We start from the raw sequence: 24,663 nt of genomic DNA, 5'->3' as shown, positions 1-24,663 counted from the left end.
GCGCATCCATTCAGAAATGATTTACTGTGTCTGATGTGGAAGAAAAAGGCCTCCACAAACACTCAGCGAACACCTTTAGGATGAAGTGGAACAGCATGTCAGGCTGCATATCACACATCACACTGATGCTCCCATATCTTGTTTAGAACATGGCAAAAAATCATTAATCCCTTCCTTTGCAAACATAACAGCTTACAGGCTTCTTGGAAGGCTTTCCACTGAATGTTGGAACATGGATGTAGGGATTTGTGGCCATTCAGAGCAACCTTGGCTTGCAGTTAGTGTTCCAACTGATTCTGTCCAGATCCAAATGAAAAATATTAAAAGTTGTGTTTACTCAACATCATTGTCCGTCATGTACATGGTCTTAACAGACTGGCTGATTGAGCTTAAGTTTAACGCGCATTCAGATGGAACCACCAGGGGGAGACCGTGAACTTTTGAATTACCATATAGAAATGACTTGGTATTGGTGTAGGTAAATCATTGGCTTGATGTCGAAAGGAACTGGTAAAAGACGTTCCCATGGTAATTTACACCGTTATCAATGTCAAAAGTTTGAACGTATTAGTCTATTTGGCTTTATCCATTATTTTTTTTTTTTTTTTCTGTCCAATCTGAAAGAACCAAACAACATCGTTCAACTTGCATACAAGGTCTGAATGAATCGCATTTCATATTAAAAAGATTGCACTCGTGCGATTGCATATTACCTCGTGCACACAGCATCTGCGCGCGACCAAAAAAAAAAAAATCATCTTTCAATCTGCGCGCCGCGGCACACCTGGCGCGCTCTGAATTACATATGCAGAATATAATAAATTCCGTATTAAAAAGAGAGAATTGCATTTGAAAGGGTTCGTCCCTTCGTTTCCTCTCAGAGCCGCGTGTTCGCAGCATCTGCTCATGTGTGCGCGCGACTTCTCTTTTGGCACGCGCTGCGCACTTGGCAGTGACGCTCAGAGGAGTGAGGTGTGTGTAACCAAGAGCTAAAATTGGTTTCGTGATGAGGAAAAGTGAAGGAACAAGCCGTTGCTATCTGTTCTCCTGTCTTGTTTGAAGGAGCACAGGGATCATCTCCCCTTATCAGAGAAGACAATTGAAGAATACTGTTCGGAACACCTTTTGCGCAATAAACTCAACAATTTGACCTTTTTTTTTCTCGAAAGGGAACATGGTCGATTGAACATTAATAGCCTACGACATCCAGCATAAAAGAAAAGATACAATATTTAAATCGCACTTAACATTTTCCCGATAGGAATGGATTCGCTCATCACTTCCAATGACTTCCAAAGTAACTGGACAAACAACTCGATAGCACAAAATGAAACCGAGATATACTGGAACCAGTTTGTGCAACCTGCTTGGAGGATAGTGCTCTGGGCAGTAGCTTACAGCACAATTGTCATTGTCTCCGTGGTGGGCAATATTACGGTAATATGGATCATTTTGGCGCACAAACGAATGAGAACCGTGACGAACTATTTCCTTGTGAACTTGGCGTTCGCTGAAGCGTCAATGTCGGCATTCAACACCGTTATAAACTTTGTTTACTCCGTGCACAACGAGTGGTATTTCGGACTCTATTACTGCCGATTCCACAACTTCTTTCCTATAGCCGCCGTCTTCGCTTCCATATATTCAATGAGCGCGATTGCGCTCGACAGGTAAGTTCCTTCATTCCCATTCACACAATGACACGCGACATTGGGTTTCTCGCTGACTGGCTGTGCTTGTGCCTGTTCTGTCGCTGTACAAAATGTACAAAATATAAAGGACGGTATATTAAATACATTTTGTCAAGCGTTCAACTTCATGGTATCAATTTATAGATTTAGTTTTAATGAATTAATTAAATTTGTATTAATATTTAATTTGAATTAAATTGTAATTAAACAGCTCGCAAACATAGCCCACAGTACTTTATCAGTAAAAATGGAATAACATGTTAAAAATGAAAAGTAATATGCAAATTATTTAAGACATTTCTCCATATAAAACCATTTGGGATAAATGGCTCTTTTAAATTGAGTGTAGGGATCCTATAATAAACCCCATTGGACCTTTTTTTTAAGAGTGTACCCTGCTTTTGCCAGCAACTATGGTTACAATGGATATGTATAGTTGCTAATGTTATAACATTTAGCAATGTTTAGTTCTGCCTTCACAATGCGAACACAAGTGTAAAATTGCTCTTTTCATATCTATTAGAAATGATCACAGCATAGATGGCAGAGGTCATTTGTCTGTGATGTCATGTGATAGATGATGGTTATTTGTCATCCCACTCATAATAGTCATCATTTAGAAACCCTAATTTCTTTGGCTTTTGTGTTGTTGAGAGGTGATTGTGTCTGCTTTGTTTCTTCATTCATCAGTTGCCATGTCTAGCAGCATAAGGAATTATTCAAAAGAAGTTCCAGATTTCAGTTAATGTCTGAAGTTTCATAACCCCGTTCTAATTGTAAGATGTCATGTTTCCAACCTTTTGACACAGCACAGCTAATATTCAAAAAGCATGCCTGCTTACATTTATCTACATGCAGAAACATGAACTTCTTTAAAATTCTATTACCTGAGAGACCTGTAGTGGAGATGGAGGGCAGGCTTCTTGCGAAGACTTCACTATGTGTGTTTAGGTCCTTCTAGAGGAAATACTTGTCAGAGCACTAATGGGTTATTTATCTTAGAAAGATTCTTTTGAAAAAAAAAAGCAAGCCAAGATTACATTCTCTGAATATTTTGAAGCATAGACAGCAAATTAATCATAGGTTTACTAACAAATAACTGAGAGCAGTGCCTTGATTTTTCCTATAAAGAAGATATTTACAGAGTTGCTTTTCATTAAGCACTCCAAGTGGTTCTAGGAATAGTATAATTCTGTAGAATTCGAGCATGTTTTATCTTCAGCCAGTTTTAAGTGATTTCTGTCATGCAGTGATGTGATTATTATCAACTAATGGGCAATATGAGGATGGAAAATTGAATTATGCCTACAGATGTAACGTAGTAGTAAAATTTAATTAAAAAAATTTAATGCTCCTGACAAACCTCAAATTATTTTATATTAGATGAAACCGTTAAGTCGGTATGAAATTAAAATTCGCCCTATCCATTTTTTCTAAATGCATTTTATTGAGCATCATCTAACAATTCATTCATGCATTTCTTTTCTTTTTTTTACCTTGTATTTTTTTATCAAATTTTTAATCAAAATCTACGGTAAAAATGACAGATTGTTCTTTAACCCTTTAGTCTGCTTAAACTCCACCCCTTTCTTACAATTGACTACAAGTTCATAATCAGATCTGCCTCCATCCAATCAACAACCAGGCACAACCCCAGATGTCCCTGCCCTACATTTTTTATTTTTAATATTCAGTTTCACTCGGATGTACGTCACAATACAGAGAAAAGATCTGTCTACTTTCATTACGACTTTAAGAAAGTCCAGACGAAAGGCACAAAAACAAAGCCGTTATATACGTTTTAGTAAGTACATACTCACAGGCCACTTTGTTATGTACACCTTGCTGGGTTTGAATTCCTTTTGACTTCAGAATTGCCTTAATTCTTCATGGCATAGATTCAATAAGGTGCTGGAAACATTCCTCGCTGATTTTGGTCCTTATTGACATGATCGCAGAAATTGAGACTGATCAGAGCAGGCAACGTTTTTCCAATCTTCTATACTGTCCAATTTTGGCGAGCCTGTGTGAATTGTAGCCTCAGTTTCTTGTTCTTATTTGAGTTTATGTTGCCTTTCTATCATCTCGAACCATTCTGGCCATTCTCCTCTGACCTCTGGCATCAACAAGGGCGTTTTCGCCAACAGAACTGCTGATATACTGGGATTTTCACGCACAACCATCGCTAAGGTTTACAGAGAATGGTCAGAAAAAGAGAAAATATCCTGATATTTTCTCTTTTTCTGACCATTCTCTGTAAACCTTAGCGATGGTTGTGCGTGAAAATCCCATATATCAGCAGTTTCTTAAATACTCAGACCAGCCCATCTGGCACCAACAACCATGCCACTTTCATAGTCACTTAAATCACCTTTCTTCCCCATTCTGATGCTCAGTTTGAACTTCAGCGGATCATGTTGCGTCTCAATCAGCTCTTCAGTAGTTGGGGCACTGATCTGGGAGTTGGCCATTTTAAAGGCTATCTCAATTCGCCTTTGGCTAAGCCACACCCTAGAATGTAGTTTGACCAATCACAACGCAGCCAAGAACGAGCTCCCACAGTGGTCCGACACTTTTTCACAGCGCTCCATTGACTTTAACACAGGCGTCTCATATTTTTGGTCTCGGCAGGCTATTGCCGTCGTAGTTTTATCAAAAATATGGTTAAACGTTGTGCCTGGGGCATTTGTAACACAGATACGCGTTTCCCAGAGAGGTTGGAGGGGGGTGTCCATTTTTTCAGGAAGTCAAATCCTGACAAGTGTCGTCTAGCTAGCACACGGTGCTAATAAATACAACGTTATACTCGCGTAGTCCGTTGTTTTGTAATAACGATTATAGAAGTGAATAGAGACCTACCCAGCTTTGCATGAACAGTGTTGCTCCTTGATATTGTTAGTCCCAGCCTCCGTCTCGATTAGTAGGATATGCGGTGGTTCATTTTTTGACTGTGACCGGTATGCTTTTGCCTCTATTTGGATGCCTTGTTGTTCCTTGCGTTTCACCTGTTTGTCGTTAATATAGCCTTCGAACGTATATTGCAGCCCCTTTTGCCTACTTCTATCGGACACTTTATTTGCTGCTTTATAAAAGTTTGATACATTTTCAGCAGGAAGAGCCGTCACAGCATAAGCCATGTTGATACCAGAGCCCATATGAAGTTTGTTTGTCGGACGTAGCAACAGTAACTAAGGGGGGCGGGGCTTAGCCAAAGGCGAATTGTAAAATCCTACTAATGCACTGAAAAGTTTGCTCCCTAAAAAGTCTCACAGTGCACCGTGAAAAACAGGGATCATCAATGCTCACCATGTTCCCTTAATGGAAGTTCTGACGCGCAAAACATAAATCAGAGCCAACTCACTATATAATGACACGCGATAGATGTTTTTTAACAAACAAACCATTTTTTAATTATATTTCAGCATAAACATACATCACTAGACAGGTTATTTTATTTACAGGTTTTATTATTTACAGCTGAAACGTTGCATGTATACGAACATGCAAGCAATGTATGTATCATAATGTAATTTAAATAACAATTTAGGATAATGTCAGAAAGATATTCTGATGTTGTTCAGAAATACACCGATCTGTGTCCCAATGTGTAGTGAGCCAGGGTCCTTACTGTCCAGTGCAGTGCCCAAATTCGTGCAAACAATATACTGATTCACGACCCGGAAGCTAGAGCTGCTGAGACGCACCCCATGTCTAAATGCATTGAGTTGCTGCCATGTGATTGACAGATTAGATATTTGCGTTAACAAGCAGTTGAACAGGTCTAATAAGTGGTCGGTAAGTGCATATATATATAAATTATATTTATATTTTTAACATTTATTTACATGGATTTTACTTCTTATTTTGCATTACTGTAAAACAGCAGTTATGAATAATTATTGCGATACAAATTCTCCTAGGCACTTTGTCTGATGTGTTTTTCTTGGCCAGATTTCAGCTCTGTTGCTCTGGTTGAGTCATTGTTGCTTTGTTAACACATGCAGACGGGTGTACATTCACAAACAGCAGCAGGGCTGTCACCTCTGTGCAGACAGATCACTTGGGCTAAACTGCAGTGTGTGACATAATTGTGTTACATGCTTTAGTAGCAACAAACCATCGCCTCTTTGTCCAAATATAACATCTCACATATCAACTGTTTTTACTTTTCATTTCTTGCATTTAAACACATGTAGACCTAAAAGTGCTGACAAGCGCACACACCTCAAAGTCACGCTGTGACGGCATGCTAAAGAGCATTTGCGTGCTGGTGAGACGGCACATGGCTCAGAGGCTCAAATTGTCATGTGTGGCATGGAATAGGATTCCTAATAAAATTACAGGACTAAAGCTAAATTTGAAGGAAAAGCACTGCAAGCATCAAATTGTGTAAGCACACTGTCCATCTCCGCTCTCTCTAGCATGTTGTCGTTATTGATTTAGCCGTGCCGCTGTTCAGACCGATGATCTGTTTCCCTGAGCTCCACTTATGTCAAACAGATGTGCTTGAATGTATGGGTGCTGTGTCTGACCTCTTCACCTGCTGGAGAGTGTGCCATGAGTTCATTGTCAGTTCCTCATTTACTCACTCATCTTTTCTGGCACTGTATCCCATCCTACAGGGCATTACTTAACATTTGTGGGATTGTCTATCACGTGTAAGTTTAAGTGTGTGCGCCTGGTGGTGGTTCAGCTGTAAGGTTTTCCCATTATCAGTGGAGTGGAAGTTCTCTCATTTGACTAAATTATGAATTTAAAATGTATGTTTATTTCTTTGATGTTTTATTTTTATGCTTTATGGAACTAGATTTCAAATAGCAATAGTTCACCCGGAAATGAACATGTTATAATCATTTACTCACCCATATTTTTCTAAACCTGTATGAAAAAAATAAATAAAGAGGTATTTTTAAGAATATCCTGCTCACTCTTTTCTGTAATGAAAATGAAGGGACTGGATCTGTCAAACTCCAAAATGACAAAACTGCGCCATAAAAGCCTAATAAAAGATGATCTGGTTCTGGTAATTGTTCCCCCCAAAGCTCTAAAAATGCATGTCAAAAGTCACATAGACCGCAAAAATGACACATTAAAACTATTAATTGCCAGATACCATGGGCTTTTGCATGTGTCAAAACCAAATATGATTGCTGTCAGTGGTGTCAAAATTGATTTGAGTGCTGCAGCAGAAGAATTCCAGTGAATAACAACAGATTTTAGTCTGTTCTTCACAATTTTTTCACGATGCTTATGTGGTGCTTTTTTGTCATTTTGGAACTTTAACTAATCTTTCTCCTTTAACTTTTATTATAGAGCAGGCAATATCCTGCATGTTCTTAATAGAAGTGAAAGATTTGCATTCATATTCACTTATTTGTGTTCCACAGAAGAAAGTAAGTCATATGGTTTTAGAACAACATAAGGGTGAGTAAAAGATGACAGATTTCAATGTGACATTGGTATTCTTAACAACAACAAAAATATTCTGTGTGCATAACAATCCATGCAGGGACTCAGAATTTGCACAGAAGAAAAACAATTGTCTGATGCAGCTGCCTAACAATTGGCCTGAACCTATAACTTATTAAAATAAATTGATCATTATTCAGGTTGTGAATCTAAAAGACAGCTGCAAATATTAAGACTAGGGTAGACTAATTAAAAAAAAAAAAATAAGGAGAAGGAAATAAAAATTTTATTGGTCAGAAAAGTTTGTTCCTCAAAACTCTCTGCACAAACCAGAGAGAGACTTATTAATGAAGTCACTGAGAGGCCAGTTGTCACTTTGAAGGAGATGGTCAATTTTCCAATAAAGGGATTAAAATTGAACCGGTCAACCATATCAAGAGCTCTGTTTAACATTGGCTCACATAGAACATCACAAAAGACACCATTACTGCCATGCCTGAAGTTTGACCAATAGGTTTTATTAACAATTCTTTGAAAATTTAGAAAAATTTAGAAAATTTTAAAACAGAAATGCAATTTTGTTGCCAAATGCTGAGATCATTTCAATAATCAGTGATGCAAACAGCTTATACTTTTCTGCAAAATTTGCTGTTTTAAAAGCTAAATCAGCCTCTAATGTGATGCACCTTTGAAAATAATGTGAAGATTGGTTTCTACAATTTACTATATATAACAACATAAGTGGGATATTAACATCTTAATCATTCGAATAAGAATCGCTTCTCTGTTCTCAACCCTATCACTCTTGAACACAAAAAATATTCAATGGGATTCTATATAGAACTATAGGGTTCTTGACTCAATTTGCAATAAGGTTCTATATAAGGATAAATGTATTAAATAATTATGTTTAACAGTTATTTTTTTCTATTGATAACGTATGTGTCTTTTCTTCTGAGCGTGTAGTAGAGACCACACATTTTGTAATGTTGGAATTCAGAATGGGAGTCTTTATATTTTTCAAGGCATTGTAGGTGTGGCTAAAACCACAAGAAAAATGCACACCAGACACAGATTCTAAGGGAAACAAAGAAATGTGTGACAAAGCCTGACCTTCATACCATCTCACAGTCTGAAAGTGGTACATGGAGTGCTGCATGGTTTCTCTCAGCTAAATAAAGTGAAATAATTATTGCCTCAAGAGTATATTCACTGCCCATATAACTGATAACTGGAACATATCCTATTTATTATTGCAGAGCTCATTTTATAACAATGATACATTTGCTTGTTGTAGCCTACTATAGCACAAACCCAAAACTAATAACTGCACAAATCCACTATTGTAGGTACTCAATATATTTGTATGGTGTGTGTGGGGGATTTACTGCCTGGGCTTCATTCCATTTTATAATGATACAGCTCCATATTGGAGCAAATGATTTAAGAGGATTTATCTTAGATTCCACTGAGGATCTGCTGGACGGAGACATGTGTGTGTACGTGATGAAGTCACTGATGTGTTGACTGCTTAAATTGTTTAGAGTGCAGAGCAGCATCTCTTGCTTTCAAGCACAGCTCGAGCTGCAACGTATGAATGAAGATAACAGTGGGAAAATAACTGTGGTTGTAAATAAGAGTGAATGTGTGCTGAGAGCCAAATCCACAAGCAGACAGGTTTGTCTTCATTTACACACAAGGTTTTCTATACTCTTAGAAGAAAGATTCTATAGGGAACCTTAAACGGTTCTTTTATGAATTTAGTTTTAATTTATATGTATATATTTTTTTCAAATCAGTTTTAGTTTTAATTAAATGTTATGAATTAAACTTTATCACTAGAAAAATTTTAAATGACCCATTAAATATGAAAGTATTATGCAATCATTTAAGACATTCCTCCTTATATAAAACCTTTTAAGCAAAAAGCGTTCTTTAAAATTGAGTCAAGAACCCTAGGGTTCCATATAGATCCCAATTGAACCTTTTTTAAGAGTGTAAGGAACATTTAGAACACACAATATTTACTGAACCACTAAAGTATGGGCATTCATTTGTAAAAAAAAAAAAAAAAAAAAAAAACATAATTAGTATTTTTTTGGTTCTTTGGTTAATTTGTATGAATTAAATAATAGTTCACTTTAATTTCAACTGGAAATAAGCTTAATGTAAAAAAAAAAAAAGATTGTTAAAAAAATAATACCTCAGTATACAACAGATGTGGTGCTTTCAGCACATCTGTCTTGTTCTTCCACAGATATATGGCCATCATTCATCCCCTGAAGCAGAGGATGTCTGCAACACAGACCAAGGTGGTCATCGGGGTCATCTGGGTTCTGGCTTTTCTGCTGGCCTTCCCCCAGTATTACTACTCTGACACGGACCAGCTGCCGGGCAGGGTGGTCTGCTACATCGACTGGCCTGAGTACACTCTCCTGGACTTCAAAAAGATGTAAGCATCTCACTTTTAACTAATCAACACATACTTATCGCCCATGCTGCCTTTTGCAGATATTGGAAAATATTTAGGTTTAATATGTGCTTCAGAGATTTATGGCTGTAGGTGCAGACTCAGAGAATTTCTTTTCCAGATCGAATTTCACCAACGTTCCCGGATATTGCTGGAAATATTACCTTTATGACTCTCTAATTTGGAGTAATCAAAAATCAGTGCTGCTTTCCCCCTAAGTGTTTACTTATATAACAACAGAGAGGAGCTTCATTAAAGAAAACATTAAACACAGGAAAGTCATGGTCCTAAGAGAGAGTAAAGGAAAAAGTGCAAGACTATTAAAGCAAACATAATTGGAAATCTTGCCCAAGGGTAAAAACAATGACTTTACAAGAGCATACGCTAATGACTGTTACTCCTCCGTACGGTGCTGGGGTATACTCTCAAAAAGTTAGCTTGTATTCAGATTGACATTAATGAATGTGCTGAAGTCTGATATAATGTGCTGTGAAAATGGTGCACAAAGCTGTCTTCCGGTAGGGTTCAAGTCCAAGCGAGTCCATTAGAAGCCGAGATCATTCTGCAAAGAGTTATCATGGGCGTCACTTTGTTTTAAAATGCGGTGAGGACAGTTGTGGTGGGGAGGGGGGGATGCACAGATGTGCCTGTTATGATGTCACAAATCCGCTTAGCTCACGAAATACGATTATACACAAATAACTCTGCTAAACAGAGAACTGTTTTGATAAATAGTGCATGTGATGTACTGATTCAGATTTCAGGTACTGTGGAGTGTTTGCTCATTTCCAAGTTCAAACTGAAAAGTAAATTGAAATTAGAAATATGTCGATGTAATTTAAACCGCTCTTTTGATAGATTAGAGCGTGTGTCTGAGAACTGTGTGCTGGAGAGAACATTGACGCCGCCACTTAGTTATTAACAACTACAATGAGCACTTAGTAAAATAATAACAATTTCCAGCACTGACTCATTGTAACACACTAAAACTAAATAAAAACTTCTACTCAACAATTAGAGATTCCTTTTTCTTAATTAGATATATTGGCAGAGAAAGACACCATACAAAAGTATAACCCCTGCTTTAAAAGCCTCGTTTCTCTTTCTCATTCTCTCTTCTGTCTCTTTGTTAGATCATCTCTGTACATTTCAATCCCTCATATTCTGTTTTGTACAACATTTATAACTTTCTGGTGTACTTGTTATATTCCTCCTACTCTCTGCCTTTACTGCGGTGAGTGAGACGTGCTAGTCCTTCCGTGTTAGTGAAGGAGTCAGCTTTCTAAGGTACCAGAGAAGTTCCCTTAAGCACCCCAACATCTCTCTCTCTCTCGCTTTCTCACTAAAACTCATTTCACATTTTTTCCAAACTTCCCTCTTCCATTACCGTGTCTTTCACACCAGTTGAGATGTGATATAAGACCTTTTTGCTGGTGTTTCTAACAAGGGAATGGAAGCTAACACATCAATTTTTGTACAGTATAACATATTTCTCTGTAATTCCCAATTCACAAACTGCAAGGAACATTTATGATTATATCCCCGGTTTCACAGACAAGGCTTAATCCTAGTCCCAGACTAAAATACATGTTTGAGCTGTTTTTACTGAAAGCAACTTGCACTGACATATCTTAAAATATGTCACTGCCATTGTTTTGTCACAAGATTCACACCAAAGGTTTTTATTTTTTTTAACGTTTATGAAAGCTACCTAAATGTAGCCTAATACTGGCTAAATCTAAGTGAAACCAGGTCTAAATCTCTATTGTTGTCTCATTTTACACTAAAAATATCCTTAGCTGTCCCTTTTTTGACCATACTGGATCTGAACTTAAAGTTGTAATTCATGAACGCTTTGGAATACCTAAGGCTGGTCTCTTTTTAAATAAGACACTGGACTTATTATAAGTAAAAGCACTTAAAAAACTGAAAGTGTGAACAAGTTGTAGAAGTTTGTTTACTGTAAAGCAAATGTAGGCCTACTGAACTAAAAAATTATTCCACAATATTGTGTGAAAAAAAATGTTTAATTCAATACATTTGGACAACTGAGAGATTTGAAGTTATATCACCAAATTTGAGCCTGCCTAAAGAATTGAGAAGACCATTTCCATAGTAATACAATATCCAATTTCAAAACGGTCTCCCAGGATGAATTGAGTGTTTAAGCTTTTAAATGATACCTAATTAACGATGATTAGTAAAATATGTGATAGGCAAAAAAGGCAATAAAAAGCATTGCAAGTGTCTCACTACTAGGCCACTGAGAGGTAACAGGCTATAACAAGATAAATTTACTTGCGAAGCACTATCGTGTAAGATAATAAGACCGCGTTTACACGGAGGTATGAACTTGGCCGAAAAGTAGACGTTACTGCTTTCGCTCATTCACCATGGCAAAAATTAATGAATAATGAAATGTATACACACACAATACATCTGAAAGAAAAACATAGTACGTTTAATATGGATAATTAAACAAAATAATTATAAAATAATTATTTAGGTCAAAAAGATTCACGTGTCAAATTTACAGAAAAAGTCCATAAAGATTAAAGTCGCTTTGATTGGAATAAATCACATCCGGTTGTACAGTTGCATACAGTCTATCCGCTCAAATCTACAGTCTATCAGTTCAAATATTTCAAGGTACCAAGCTCACATTGGATATGAAAATTCAGCATTCACATAAGGTCAGAACTCCATACAGCTCATTCTTCATTGGAAATGAATAACTTCCTGTCTGTTGTTTGTCAGAGATGGTGAAAAGTCGGCTTATAGGCTCAACCGTCCTGAAACTGATTAGGAAAATGAGAAACTCATTATCCCTTTCGAACGTGTCTCGACTGACCACTTGTGATCGGCGCCGATAACCCATCTTAAAACCAGATGTAAACTTGGACTTGTTTACAGGAATACATGTTGTAGTAGATTTATATTTCTTGCCCCATTGGCAAATAGTTTTTTTGTGAGGATAAACATCACAAAATATTGTGAGATTTATGCAATAAATAAATAAATAAATAATTGTCAATGGGGTAAAACTCCCTTGATGTGTTAAAGTAGATTTGGGGAAAAAAAACTTTTCTGGGAGTAAATAAGACTCAGTTGGGAAAACCTGCCTTGCATCAGAGGTTTTTCAATAATTTATAGAAAATGTAATATATAACTTGATATACCTACTCTTAATTTGTCCAGTTATGCTAAAAAATGTTTAATAGTAAGGTCTAATCGGCGCACCTTCTTTAGAAAATGTCTCAGAGCTAGACATTGAGGTATTTCTAAACTACAAACCAAGCCAAAAATAAAATAAAAAAAATATTGTGCAATGTATACCAGTGACTTCTAGCAACATCACTGATCTCACAACCAAGCAGGAAGTAAAAACAGAGCACAATCATCTTCAGAGCCACATGAGGTTGGATGCACTCAGCGGGAGAACAAACTGTCTTCAGCACTATACGCTGTGTGCCATTCATCAACACAGCTTAAAGATTTGACTCATAATACTGCAGTCTTCTTGTTTGACTTAAATGAGATACTTTCTTAAGACCTTCACACAAATTTCACACACATAAATAAAGTCATACTATACACAGCTTGTAATGATTGATTGTAAATATCAAATTCATTCAATGAGTAATAAATCCCCTCATATTCAAATGCTCTCTACTCAAAACCACTTTTTGAGTGTCATTGCCATCCAGTCAGCAACTGATAGCATGTCTGAATGGTTGTAGCACTTATTATTTTCATAATGAAGCCACAATGACTAGTACTGATGGGTTAAGTGCGCCAAACTGAGATGAGACATCTCGCGTTAACATAATAGATGTCTGATTAGAAATGACATCAGGTCTGTTTTACAGCCCTTGAATTTGTTTTGAAGTGTTGGACAACGCACTGTCTCGCTCTTATTCATGGCTTTGCTGTGCTGGGTGTTATAATAGACTGCAGACACATGCCAGAGTATAAATAGTCCGCTGTGTTATGAAAGCTCACATGCGACATACCTGACATGAGCTCACATGCTTATGTTGAAGTGCTGACAAATTATCTGTATGTTGCTCAAATAACATTCACACACGTTTACATACAATATACTTTTGCTCTCACATACACATGCAGACCACCCAGAGGAAATATTTTCTGCTTAGAGAAAGACTTAATGGTTAGGTTTCATTTAAAGTCACCATGAAATGGGACAACCTGTCACATGCATGAGACCACAACGTTCCAATTAATTCCCTATGGACAAAATCACATCCCGTCCTACATTTTTTCTTGTTCAAGAAGACGTTTCACTTGGATATACGTCACATTAGGGATGAAAACTTCAGTTTCAAACCGACTTTAAAAGGATTGTCTACCCCAAAAATTCTGTCATCTTTTACTCTTCCCCATGTCTGTCCAAACCTGTATGACACAAACAATATATATTGAAGAAAGTTGAGTCCCGTTGTAGGACTGCACGATTGATAAAAAAAAAATCGAAATCGTGATATGGCTTGGTGCGATTGAATTAATATGTGTTGCGTGTTTCAGAGTGAAGCGTGGCACTGTGTTCATTTAGATGAGCATCTCGATTTGCATTAAATGCTGCTCCACACAAACTAATCTCTAAATCTGCTTTGAGTTTGAGTCGCTTCCAACTTTGGGTCGCTTAAGCGTGCATCTGGAAACACAACATGCATCAACCATCTTCTTAAACTTTTAATGAGAAGCGCTTATAAACCGGCTGTCAAAAAAGAGAAGCTTTAAAGGCTGTGGTTTTCTTTCCAAAAATAAAAAGCTTGAAAGTTTTAAAATGAAGAAATTAATACAACCAGAAATATCACTTTTGTAATTTTATAGTTAAATGATTATTATTCTTTTTAATACTCTTTTTTTTTTTACAGTGAAATATTACAATAGTAATATTTCTATTTAGTAATAATATTAATACATTTTTTTTTTCATTGTTAATAGTCATGTCCATCAGAATTATTTTGGCCAAATTGTGCAACCGTACAAATAAGCACAGCAAACCTGGAGCATCGCATTAAACTGCATTTTAAATCACTATTTTTATCAGAAACATTGCAAATCTTGAAACCATTTTCAGAATATGTTCTTTTGTGTTCCATAGAAGAAAGTTTAGAACCACATGAGAGTGAGAAAATTATGCCAGAATTTCAGACAGAATAACCCTACTTTTAAGCAAAAGTCTTCAATTTGATCTCACTGCTGTCTAGGAGAAACAATCAAGATTTTAAAGAGATCGAATCGCATACTCTAACAGGAGACTTTGAGGTGGGCCAGCATTATACTGCCTATCATCTTATCACCCATTACCCTATTCATCCGAAACGAATAGATAAACAGCCAGACTTAATACTGCAAAAGCGCACTTACAGAGAGGCAGTTTTACACACACAGTCTTACGAATACCTACTTACATAGTCCAGATAAGGTAGCTAGATATCACGTTATAAAAAAATAAATAAAAAGTTTATAAAGATTAAATTCAGTGTGAATTTAAAAAAATGCTTCGATGTATGATGTTATCTCAGCAGCCTTTCATCGTGTTCTCTGGCTCTGTTTGATAGCGGTTCACAGATAACACATTCTCCACCATACTCACCTCAATTGACAGCTCACTAACAGCATGTGGCCAGTCTGTTACAGTTTGCTTAGCCTGGAACTTAGATGTCTTTTTGGGCGACCCACAGGCTTGGCACAGGCTTCATCTCTCTCTCCCTCCGTCTCTTTCTTTCTCCTTCTCAGCTCTTGCGAGAAAAGGGGGAAATTGAGCTCTCCTCGGTCTGGATTCTGACAGGGTGCGCTCTGTGCAGCACTGATTTCAGCAAATTGCCATGAAACTCACATTTTACAGAAGAACTCAGTGCAGTTAGCCATGTTTTAATGTACAAATATCAACTAATATGAAATATGAATGAGGCGTCTGAAGACAGAACAACTCATATAGCTGAAAAAAGTCACATTCAGTGGCCATTCTAAAGGAGAGATCCGTAGAAGGGGCAAATGTGCAAAAAGGGCCAAATAATTACAAATGTTTGAAATGATAAAAAAAAAGATTGTTTTAAATTATCTTAAGTTTTTAAAGTATCTTATGCTGATTCAGCCATTACTCCAGTCTTCAGTTTGACATGATCCTTCAGAAATCATTATAATATGCATATTAGCTGCTCAAGAAACATTTATTACTATTATTAATATCAGTTGTTCTGCTTAGTATTTTTATGGAAACCAGGATCATTTTTTTCAGGACTCTTTGATTAATAGAAAGTTCAAAAGAACAGCATTTATTTTAAATCGACTTTTTGTAACATTTAAAACGTTTTTATTGTATTAAAAGTATACATTTCTTTACATTTTCTTTAGCATTTGTTTTCTCCCTACAAACATTAATAAAATGCATAAAACAATTGTCTAGATAGAACACAAATTACACCATAATAAATGTTTTAAAAATAACATTTAATTACTCTCAAAATACTCGTATTAACCAATTTTATTATGCTAATTTATTGTTTAACATTATTTTTATTAACTTTTTGAAATAAAATATCATAAAAATGTAAGCATTTAAAGAGAACCAATTCAATTCAACAACAAAAAATTCACCACCCCATCTACACCATTGGCCACATTATTTTTGTCACAAAGTAATTTGGGAAATTCCATAATTGGTCAAGCATTTGGTGGTAGCGACATGATGTAAAGCAATGCTAAATAAGGTATAATCACTCCGTCCGACACATGTAAACCATATCAGATGTTCCAGTCTCTCTCCCTTCCTGTTTTTCCGATATTTGACCGACATGTCCAAATCCTGAAAGAACATTTTCAAAGATTGTTTTTACAATCACACCAGTTTTTACAATCACACCTCCCTCACACCAGGGGCGTAGAATTTAGTAGGGACGCTAGGGACGTGTCCCTACCAATATCCAGTGACACTGATATATCCCTAGCAATAATTTCGATCAAAACTTAAAATATATTTATATATTGTTGTCCCCGTCCCCACCAATTTCAAAATCAAACCTACGCCGCTGCCTCACACTGTTCACTCGTGGTAATAAACAGACACTCTGAAAGGTGGAAACCAATTTGGAAGTGTGATGCTGCATGAGACATCGCTTCTAACTGGCAGCCTTTTTCTCCAACACAGTTCTGTCAGACACTTTGTCATAGCCCAAGGAAAAAAAAAGGACGCTGAAAGGAATCAGTCTGGCTGGCATATTGCTGCATCTCTTCATTACCTCGGACTGTGAATTGTCCAGTTGTTCTAACATATGGCTTTCTAATTTACTCAATAACTTAAGACCACAATTCACCACTTAACTACTATAATATTTCATACAGGAATTGCTCAATTTTGTTGATGAAATTTCCAGCCGCAGATGAAAAATCACTTTCTCTCTGGAATTTGACCTTGCTAGTCTGAATACGTGGCATCAGAATGAGTGTTGTGAGTCGGATGGGGCAAGATGGGCCAGTTGTGCTGTCATTATTTGGCACAACCGTAGCTCATTAATATTAATTAGCTCACTTTTCTTGTCGTTAGGTAATCTTGAACCATCCAGCAGCCGCATTACGTAATTGATAATTATGAGCCAAAACTTTGTACAATTCAACTATGTACTAAATTGATGTTCTTTCCAGATGTGCTTGAGTTGTATGACCTTGTAGACGTTCTATAGAGATAGACGTTTAAAGCAAATGTTACATTTGCTTGGATATAACTTTTAATATTAATAAACTGATTGAAAAGATTAAATCTGTATAGTTAAAAGAGTTCATTTGGGATAGTTCATCCAAAAATTCTGTCATCATTTGAGAAGAGAGAAATATAATTTTCTCTCTTCTGTGGATATTTTGATACATGTTTGAACCTTTTTTGTCTATACAATGAAAGTCAAAGGGGTCCAAAACAGCATAATAGCCCACTGACTTTAATTGTGTAGAGAAAAAACAAAGACATTTTTTCTAAATATCTACTTTTGTGTTCCACAGAATAAAGAATGTCATACAGGTTTGGAATGAAATGAGAATGAGGAAATGTAGACAGAATTTCATTTTTGAGTAAAGCCTTTGAATTCTGAGATTTCGAAACTGAAAGGCAACAATTTAACATCAAGATGCAATTATATATAAATATAAAAATATATTATAAATATAAAACGGTTAGTTCCAGTCCTTGATTCTGATTGGTCAATAGCTGTAGTGTGTTTTATTCACGATAAAACACGGCTATGACCATAGATATCCATAATAAAGGCTAGATGTCTTAAGGCTGATTTATACTTCTGCGTCGGACCTACGCCGGAGCCTCTACACTGTAGACTACGCGTTGGTTTTCATTTATACTTCTGCGTCGTTGTCCGCTTTGATGCATGCAGAGGGAACATGTGAAACCAGAGGGAGCGGTTCTAGCAGACCAATCACAGCGCTTGGGTCCGCGTAGAATTAACGTGTTGTTACATTTTTGGAGAGGTGCACGTCAGGGTACACCGAAGGGTATGCGCGCAACACAGCCTACGACGTAGCTACGGCGGGAGGTCGACGCAGAAGTATAAATTGCGCTTTACGGCGGAGTCTCTATCGTCATCACCGGCGGCCATCTTGTCACAGGCAAGCTTTCTGGCGGGCTCTGTGGTACCTGATGTAAGATGAGTGATCAGCACGAACACAAATACTCTTATCTCGTTGAAATCTTGACGGATTTACAAACGGTTTGGTTTCTTACAAACGTTATTAACATGGCTATAATTCTGGATGATTATTTATTGATACACTTATTATTCATAAGTGTGCAGTGTCATAACTACAACTCTAATATTTATAACAAACCAAACCGTTTGAAAATCGGTTGAAAATTGAGCAAGTTATGGTTATTTAAAAAGTGCATGCACCATTAAAACACAATGTTACGAGTGAGCGAGCTGCCTGTGACAAAATGGCCGCCAGGTGTGGACATCGACCTCCATTGGCCAGCAGCGCGAACGAGACATCTAGCCTTTATTATGTATATCTATGGCTATGACCCCTTCCCCCAACGGTTCTGTGTATCACTACACCCTTATAGCAACCACTCTTAGCAACATAATCATATGTTGTTTGTTCTCATTGATATGGTTAATTGAAGCTTACTGTATTTTGTAGAGTAGCTATTGTGTGAGAGAGAGATTGAGTGAGCTAGTTTATTACCTGCATTTATACAGCATTTTCCTTCAGGTCAGTCCTACAGTATGTTCATAAAAATAAAATAAAAATCTGAATGTCCGCTGCAATATATCTTGTCCTTTAAACAGTTAAGGGGTTTTCCCATGCCTGGTCAAAGCATTGGTCAGTTGCGTCTTCTTCAGTGTTCACAATCCTTTCAATATAAAAGTCTTCGTTATTGACTGACTCACTCATAAAGACAGTCTTTGCCGCCATCAAATTATTGCTTACAATTTATACTCTTTTCAGTCTATTCAACAGTTATGCTTAGAGATTCAACACTGCATGCTTTCTTATTCCATAATTTATTTAAATGTGCACTCCGTCACTTTTTCCTCAATAAAAAAGTTTTACATATTTCTTAGTCCAGGGGCAAAAAGGCACTATTACCTGTTTTAGGTTCTGAAACTAGAAAGAGAAATGTTACCCTATCCTAATTAACTGATTATTAGCAGATGCTTCTCTCTCTGTCTATCACAGGGTACGTTTACACGACAACAATATGCTTAAAACGGAGAAGTTTTTCCTTTGAGTTTTCCACGTACAGACGACACTATTGTCAAAACGATCCCCATTCACACGGATCCGCGTAAGCGACTAAAAACGTTGTATTCTACTGCCAGGCCATTCGATGGCGATGAAACACTATAGATTATAATACGCATGTGCATGACGTCATCATTTTCACAGATTCAAAAGAAACCCGTTTTCAAAAAACGCGCACTTTGAAACCCGTTTTCAAAAGTTTGCGTTTTCAGGCACCCAAAATGCCTTTGTCGTGTAAATGAAGTCTTCCTTTTTTTCGTTGAAAAACGGTGTCATGTGAACAGCCCCTCAGTCTCTCACCCTCTCTCGATCACTCTTATATTCTTTTTCAGTCTCTCGCCTTCTCTTTTAGGCTACTCCTGTTTTCCTGATTGCTCTCAACTGCTAGGGAAATGATGAACGAGACATAATCTGTGGTCAATGTGAGGTGCCTGGACAGCCTTGCTTTACTCATCAGAATTCCTTTGTGCTGTACCTTATTGTGCTGTGTTCTTTAACTTCAGCCATGGAGAAGCTGTTAGTTAGAGGACGGGGGTGGGTGAATGGGGCCAAGTACAATTCTGATGACAGCATTCCACCTGTGTCACTAAGGAATATGAAACAATGGTAGTATAATTAATCATGGCCTTGTTTTTCAGCTCCCTCATGGAGAGAATCACTGAAAGCAACAATATTACAGAGACCTCTGTGTTGTCTTCAGATTGGCAGGTGGCATTTCTTATATGAGTATCTCTCAGTCTGGCGTATTCTTAGGTGTATACATACATACAATGAAAGTCGATGAGGTACAGTGTTGTTGGACTCGAGCGTTCTTCTGCTTGCATTCTGCAGAAGATAAAAAGTCAAACAGGTTTGGAATGATATGAGGGTGAGAAAATGATGACATATTTTTTATATTTGGATAAACTATTCCTGAATATCACATAACATGTAATTAATATTCATGAGCCAAAATAGTGACACCACAACCCGCCTTATTCTAACACTCATTCTGACGCCACATACATAATTTCATTAATTCCAATTCATTCAGAAAAGTGATTTTTCATCTGTGGATGTGGAAACATTAAGCAGTTCCATTAAGAAAGGAAACACTGTATTGTCATTTGGCCATGGTTTTGCAAGTCAGCAATATGATTTTTAACACGTGGTGCATTTTAATACAGTAAGACTGTAAACCGAAGGAAAAAATATGATGCAATTTGATTGCTGTGTTTCACTTACTGGTTTATTTAATAATATACACATTAATCAGTCTGTTTCACTTTGTAATTGCTGTTGAGAGATTAATATGGAGTAATATATTCATCTTTGACTTTATATGTCTGATATTCTGCATTTGATTCATGATCTTGGCTCTTTGCCAGACCCAGTGTATTAGGGGTAAGGAATGAAATGTGCCTTGATTTTCCAGACAGGCAAAATGACTCAAGTGTGACAGAGATTTGGCAAAGCAAAAATGTTTTGAGAATGGCAAAAAAAAAAAAAAAAAAAAAATCATTGACATTATATATTTCTATCTACATTACTTCACTGAGATTGAATTGCACCTGCTGATAGTCATTTATTTGCAAATGCTGTTTGCATTTAGCATCCAGTTTACTAAAGGTATGATTAGCATTTGTCAGCCGATTTTATTCTAATTGAAATAAATCATTTTACAGAGCCCCGCACGTAAAACAAACAAAAAAACAACAACAAAGAAATAGACTTATTTATTTGCGGCCATGTTTTACAAATTTGTTCCCTCATTTTACTCTTCGTCTTGGTTTTGCACTTTTAATATGCAAAGAAATATTAAAGAATATCAAAAATGGGAGATAAAAATAAAACCAAATAAATAAAATAGATAACAATTTGCATTTAAAAAAAAAAGTAAAAGTGGATCCAAAAACTGAGTCCATTATAAGCACACAAAAAAAAGAAATATACTCTATATGCACAGGGGGCAGCACAAACCCATAGTGGTTGGTTAAACAGGATTTTAGGCAGTTAGTGAATAAGAATGCTGAAATTGCGTACAAAAATAATTATTACATCTAGAAATGTTTGAGTTATATTAATATATAAATTGTTTCTATCTATCTATCTATCTATCTATCTATCTATCTATCTATCTATCTATCTATCTATCTATCTATCTATCTATCTATCTATCTATCTATCTATCTATCTATCTATCTATCTATCTATCTATCTATCTATCTATCTATCTTTTTGAAGGTACTTTGTGTGTGTAGCAGTGCTGATTTACTTCCTCCCTCTCCTGGTGATGGGCTGTGCTTACCTGGTGGTGGGTTTGACTCTGTGGGCCAGTGAGATCCCAGGAGATTCGTCTGACCGTTACCAAGAGCAGCTGAATGCCAAACGCAAGGTCTTCATCACATCATCCTCTTGTTCCTCCTTTTTCCATCATCCTTTAAGCCCATGATGACACTTGCTTACACACACAGTCCAGGTCAGACACTGAACGCAGAGTTAACAGAGCAGTTCACACGCAAGGAGATAAGGGTCAGACAGGGCCACATGAAATAATCACTATGAAACTCATAGGGAGAAGGTCCGTCTGCTTCTTTCATCTGTATTCTGTATGTGTGTGTGTGTGTGTACCGGTATGTATGTCTGCCCCATTCACCACACTTGAAGCATGTGAAGTGAAGATGTACCGTTTTCTCTCCACGATCTACTTTACATTCTATTGCTATTGTTTTGCCTTAACATTTTCCTCTTCTTCCTTACACAAAATATCTTAAATCTATTTTCTCAGCACATATTGCTGGTACATACAGTATGATGACACAATGTGACTACCTCGGAGCGCCTGAATGTCCCTGTTTTAGGTTTGAGCATCATAAACATCAAAGAGTCTGTGACAGTCCACTGGTGACTGCAGTGATTTGCTACTACATACTCTGGCTTCTGGCAGTGTGTGTCATGGTGGGTTTCATGCTGATTTCAGGCCCACTTCAAGCTGTAGATGGATCAGGAATCTCCAGTGTTGTAGAACAGGAGTAGGAATTTGACAAATCAAAAAAAATGCATTTGCTGAAAAATATGTTATTTGAAGGTGCACTCAGTAATTCTTTGTTTTTGGTGTTGTATTGGCCAGTATGGGTGACATTTTGGAAGTATGCCGAAACAACATGGATGCAGCATCACACAAAAGTGGTTACTGATGCCATTGTAGAAATGCATGTTTCCGGAGACATTTTAAGGTGATGAGACATCAACTTGTATACAAATTAATGCGAAAAAATGTAACGCTGTAGTCCTGCCTTACAGTTAAAAAAGCCAGTTGCCTATTAGTTCACTCGTGAATGTGCATTGACATTAGCCAAACCAGCCTGTATGTGTAGTTAGAGTTAAAGAAGCCAAATTTGTGTTTTAAATACCATTGTTGTCAGATTTTACTCCAGCTTTAAAAGGCGTAATTTAAATGAAGCAGTTTTGGAGATGCTAACCATCATGATGCAACTCACTGCATGTGAAATAAAACTTATATGATATGATATGACTGTATTCTTCTTATGCTAGTTTACCTCATTTTAAACATAGTTTTCAAAAGAAGTATTCATTTCTTATAATGTGCAATTGTTTTTAATGAAAAAAAATTACTGAGTGTACCTTTAAAGCTGTAGTGTGTGATTTTAGCACCACTAGTAACACCAAATGGAACTGCAAAAATTCTTAGGTTTTCCAAATACTTTCCTTCATCATCCTCAACAAGTAGTTACACCTAAACTCATGACATTATTTGACCCAATGTGTCTGTCAGGTTGCCACAAATGATTACACTTTTTTGGGGAAATCAACCTGCATATGCCTTATTGTCACTTCACATTACAGTAAGCTGGGGAAAACATGTTAAACAGAGAAAAATGACCATTAAAATATAATTTATGTTAATTTAAGCTGTTTTAGAAATTTGGCTAATACAAAATGCATATTTTTAGCTCTCTATTTATTACGTTTCATTTTCATTTTTAATGACATGTTTGCATGCTGCTTGCTGGTGGTGGCTTTGGGCCATTGGACCACCTGAAAGCTAATGTCGAGAAAATGATGTCTGACAGCATTCTGCCAGTTTCCGTACAATGTGGGCAGCATGCAAAACTCAGGAAATCAGCTTGAAGGACAGACACTGTATTTATAGGCATACAGTATAACCAATATTTAAATGTTCTCTTCTTGCCTAACCCTCAGGTGGTGAAGATGATGATTGTGGTGGTATGTACGTTCGCTGTTTGCTGGCTCCCCTATCATGTCTATTTCCTGATTTACCAGTTCTACCCGCACCTGTTTGAGCATCCCTTCATTCAGCAGGTCTATCTGACTATTATGTGGCTGGCAATGAGCTCCACTATGTACAATCCCATTATCTACTGCTGCCTCAATGACAGGTAATTTCACCTGGAGTGAAAACACAGTAATTGACGCACACACACAGTCGCATCTAGCTCTTTCCAGAGTCGCTGTAATATTTGCTATAATATCATTATTGTTCGAAATGATCCATCTTTGTACCGTAGAATACAGCCCAATGCTGTGATGTATTATTCTGTAATGTATCACGGTTTTACCGCCTCACTCAGATGCTGAAAATCCATTACAAAAGCCTTTGAAAGACAAAGTAATAATATCCTCTAGTCAATTTTCACTTTTAAACTCATCATTATCACATCTGTCTATTCTTCTCCTACATTTTTGCACGCATCCTCAGGTTCCGTGCCGGATTTAAGCAAGCATTCCGCTGCTGTCCATGCGTCCCCGAGGGATCCTACGAGGGCCTAGAGCTCAAGTCCACCCGGTACCTTCAAACCCAGACCAGTTTGTACAGGGCCAGTCGAATGGAGAGCACCGTGTCCTGCGTGACGCAGCCATGTGAAGATGGCCACAAGGTTACCTTTGGGAGCATCAGAGCGGCTGCTGGGAGGCCGGCAACTCACAGCCCTTCCAGGGAGTTCACCTCCAATGGCTCGTCCTCTCGCAGTATTTCCAAGACCGTGTCGGAGACCTCCAGCTTCTACTCCAGTAATAACCTACAGGAATAAGAGCACAGAAACACAAGAGTCAAGCAGGACGAATGTCGCCATCTTTTGCGGAGATGTAATCGTTTGATAAATCTTCTTAAATTCTCCCCCCCAGTGTAAATCTTGAGGATTACGTCGAGTGTGTGCAGAAGTGTTTTAGCTGGTTGAATACACACAGCAAGTGTTTTTCATTTCAAATGATCCATCATCTTTCATTCTTGTCACATTCTATTCATAAGGTTTGATTATGATTAGAGGAACATTTACATTGATTTTTCTGGGTAAT

General features: G+C 37.1%; 1 protein-coding gene across 1 annotated transcript; it reads left to right on the top strand.

The window, feature by feature from the left end:
• The first annotated feature begins 928 nt into the window (after window positions 1-928).
• Window positions 929-24,454, top strand: tacr1a (tachykinin receptor 1a). Its single transcript, XM_056257408.1, has 5 exons — window positions 929-1,670; window positions 9,358-9,552; window positions 21,571-21,721; window positions 23,551-23,747; window positions 24,068-24,454. The coding sequence occupies exons 1-5, from the start codon at window positions 1,264-1,266 to the stop codon at window positions 24,396-24,398; spliced, it is 1,281 nt and encodes a 426-aa protein (XP_056113383.1). The 5' UTR covers window positions 929-1,263; the 3' UTR covers window positions 24,399-24,454.
• Window positions 24,455-24,663: the final 209 nt, after the last annotated feature.

This window comes from Rhinichthys klamathensis, unplaced genomic scaffold (assembly GCF_029890125.1).
Source record: "Rhinichthys klamathensis goyatoka isolate OS25496 unplaced genomic scaffold, OSU_Roscu_1.1 h1tg000137l_1, whole genome shotgun sequence".
In the NCBI taxonomy this organism is placed as follows: Eukaryota; Metazoa; Chordata; class Actinopteri; order Cypriniformes; family Leuciscidae; genus Rhinichthys; species Rhinichthys klamathensis.
This window is presented reverse-complemented; position numbering and strand designations above follow the sequence as displayed.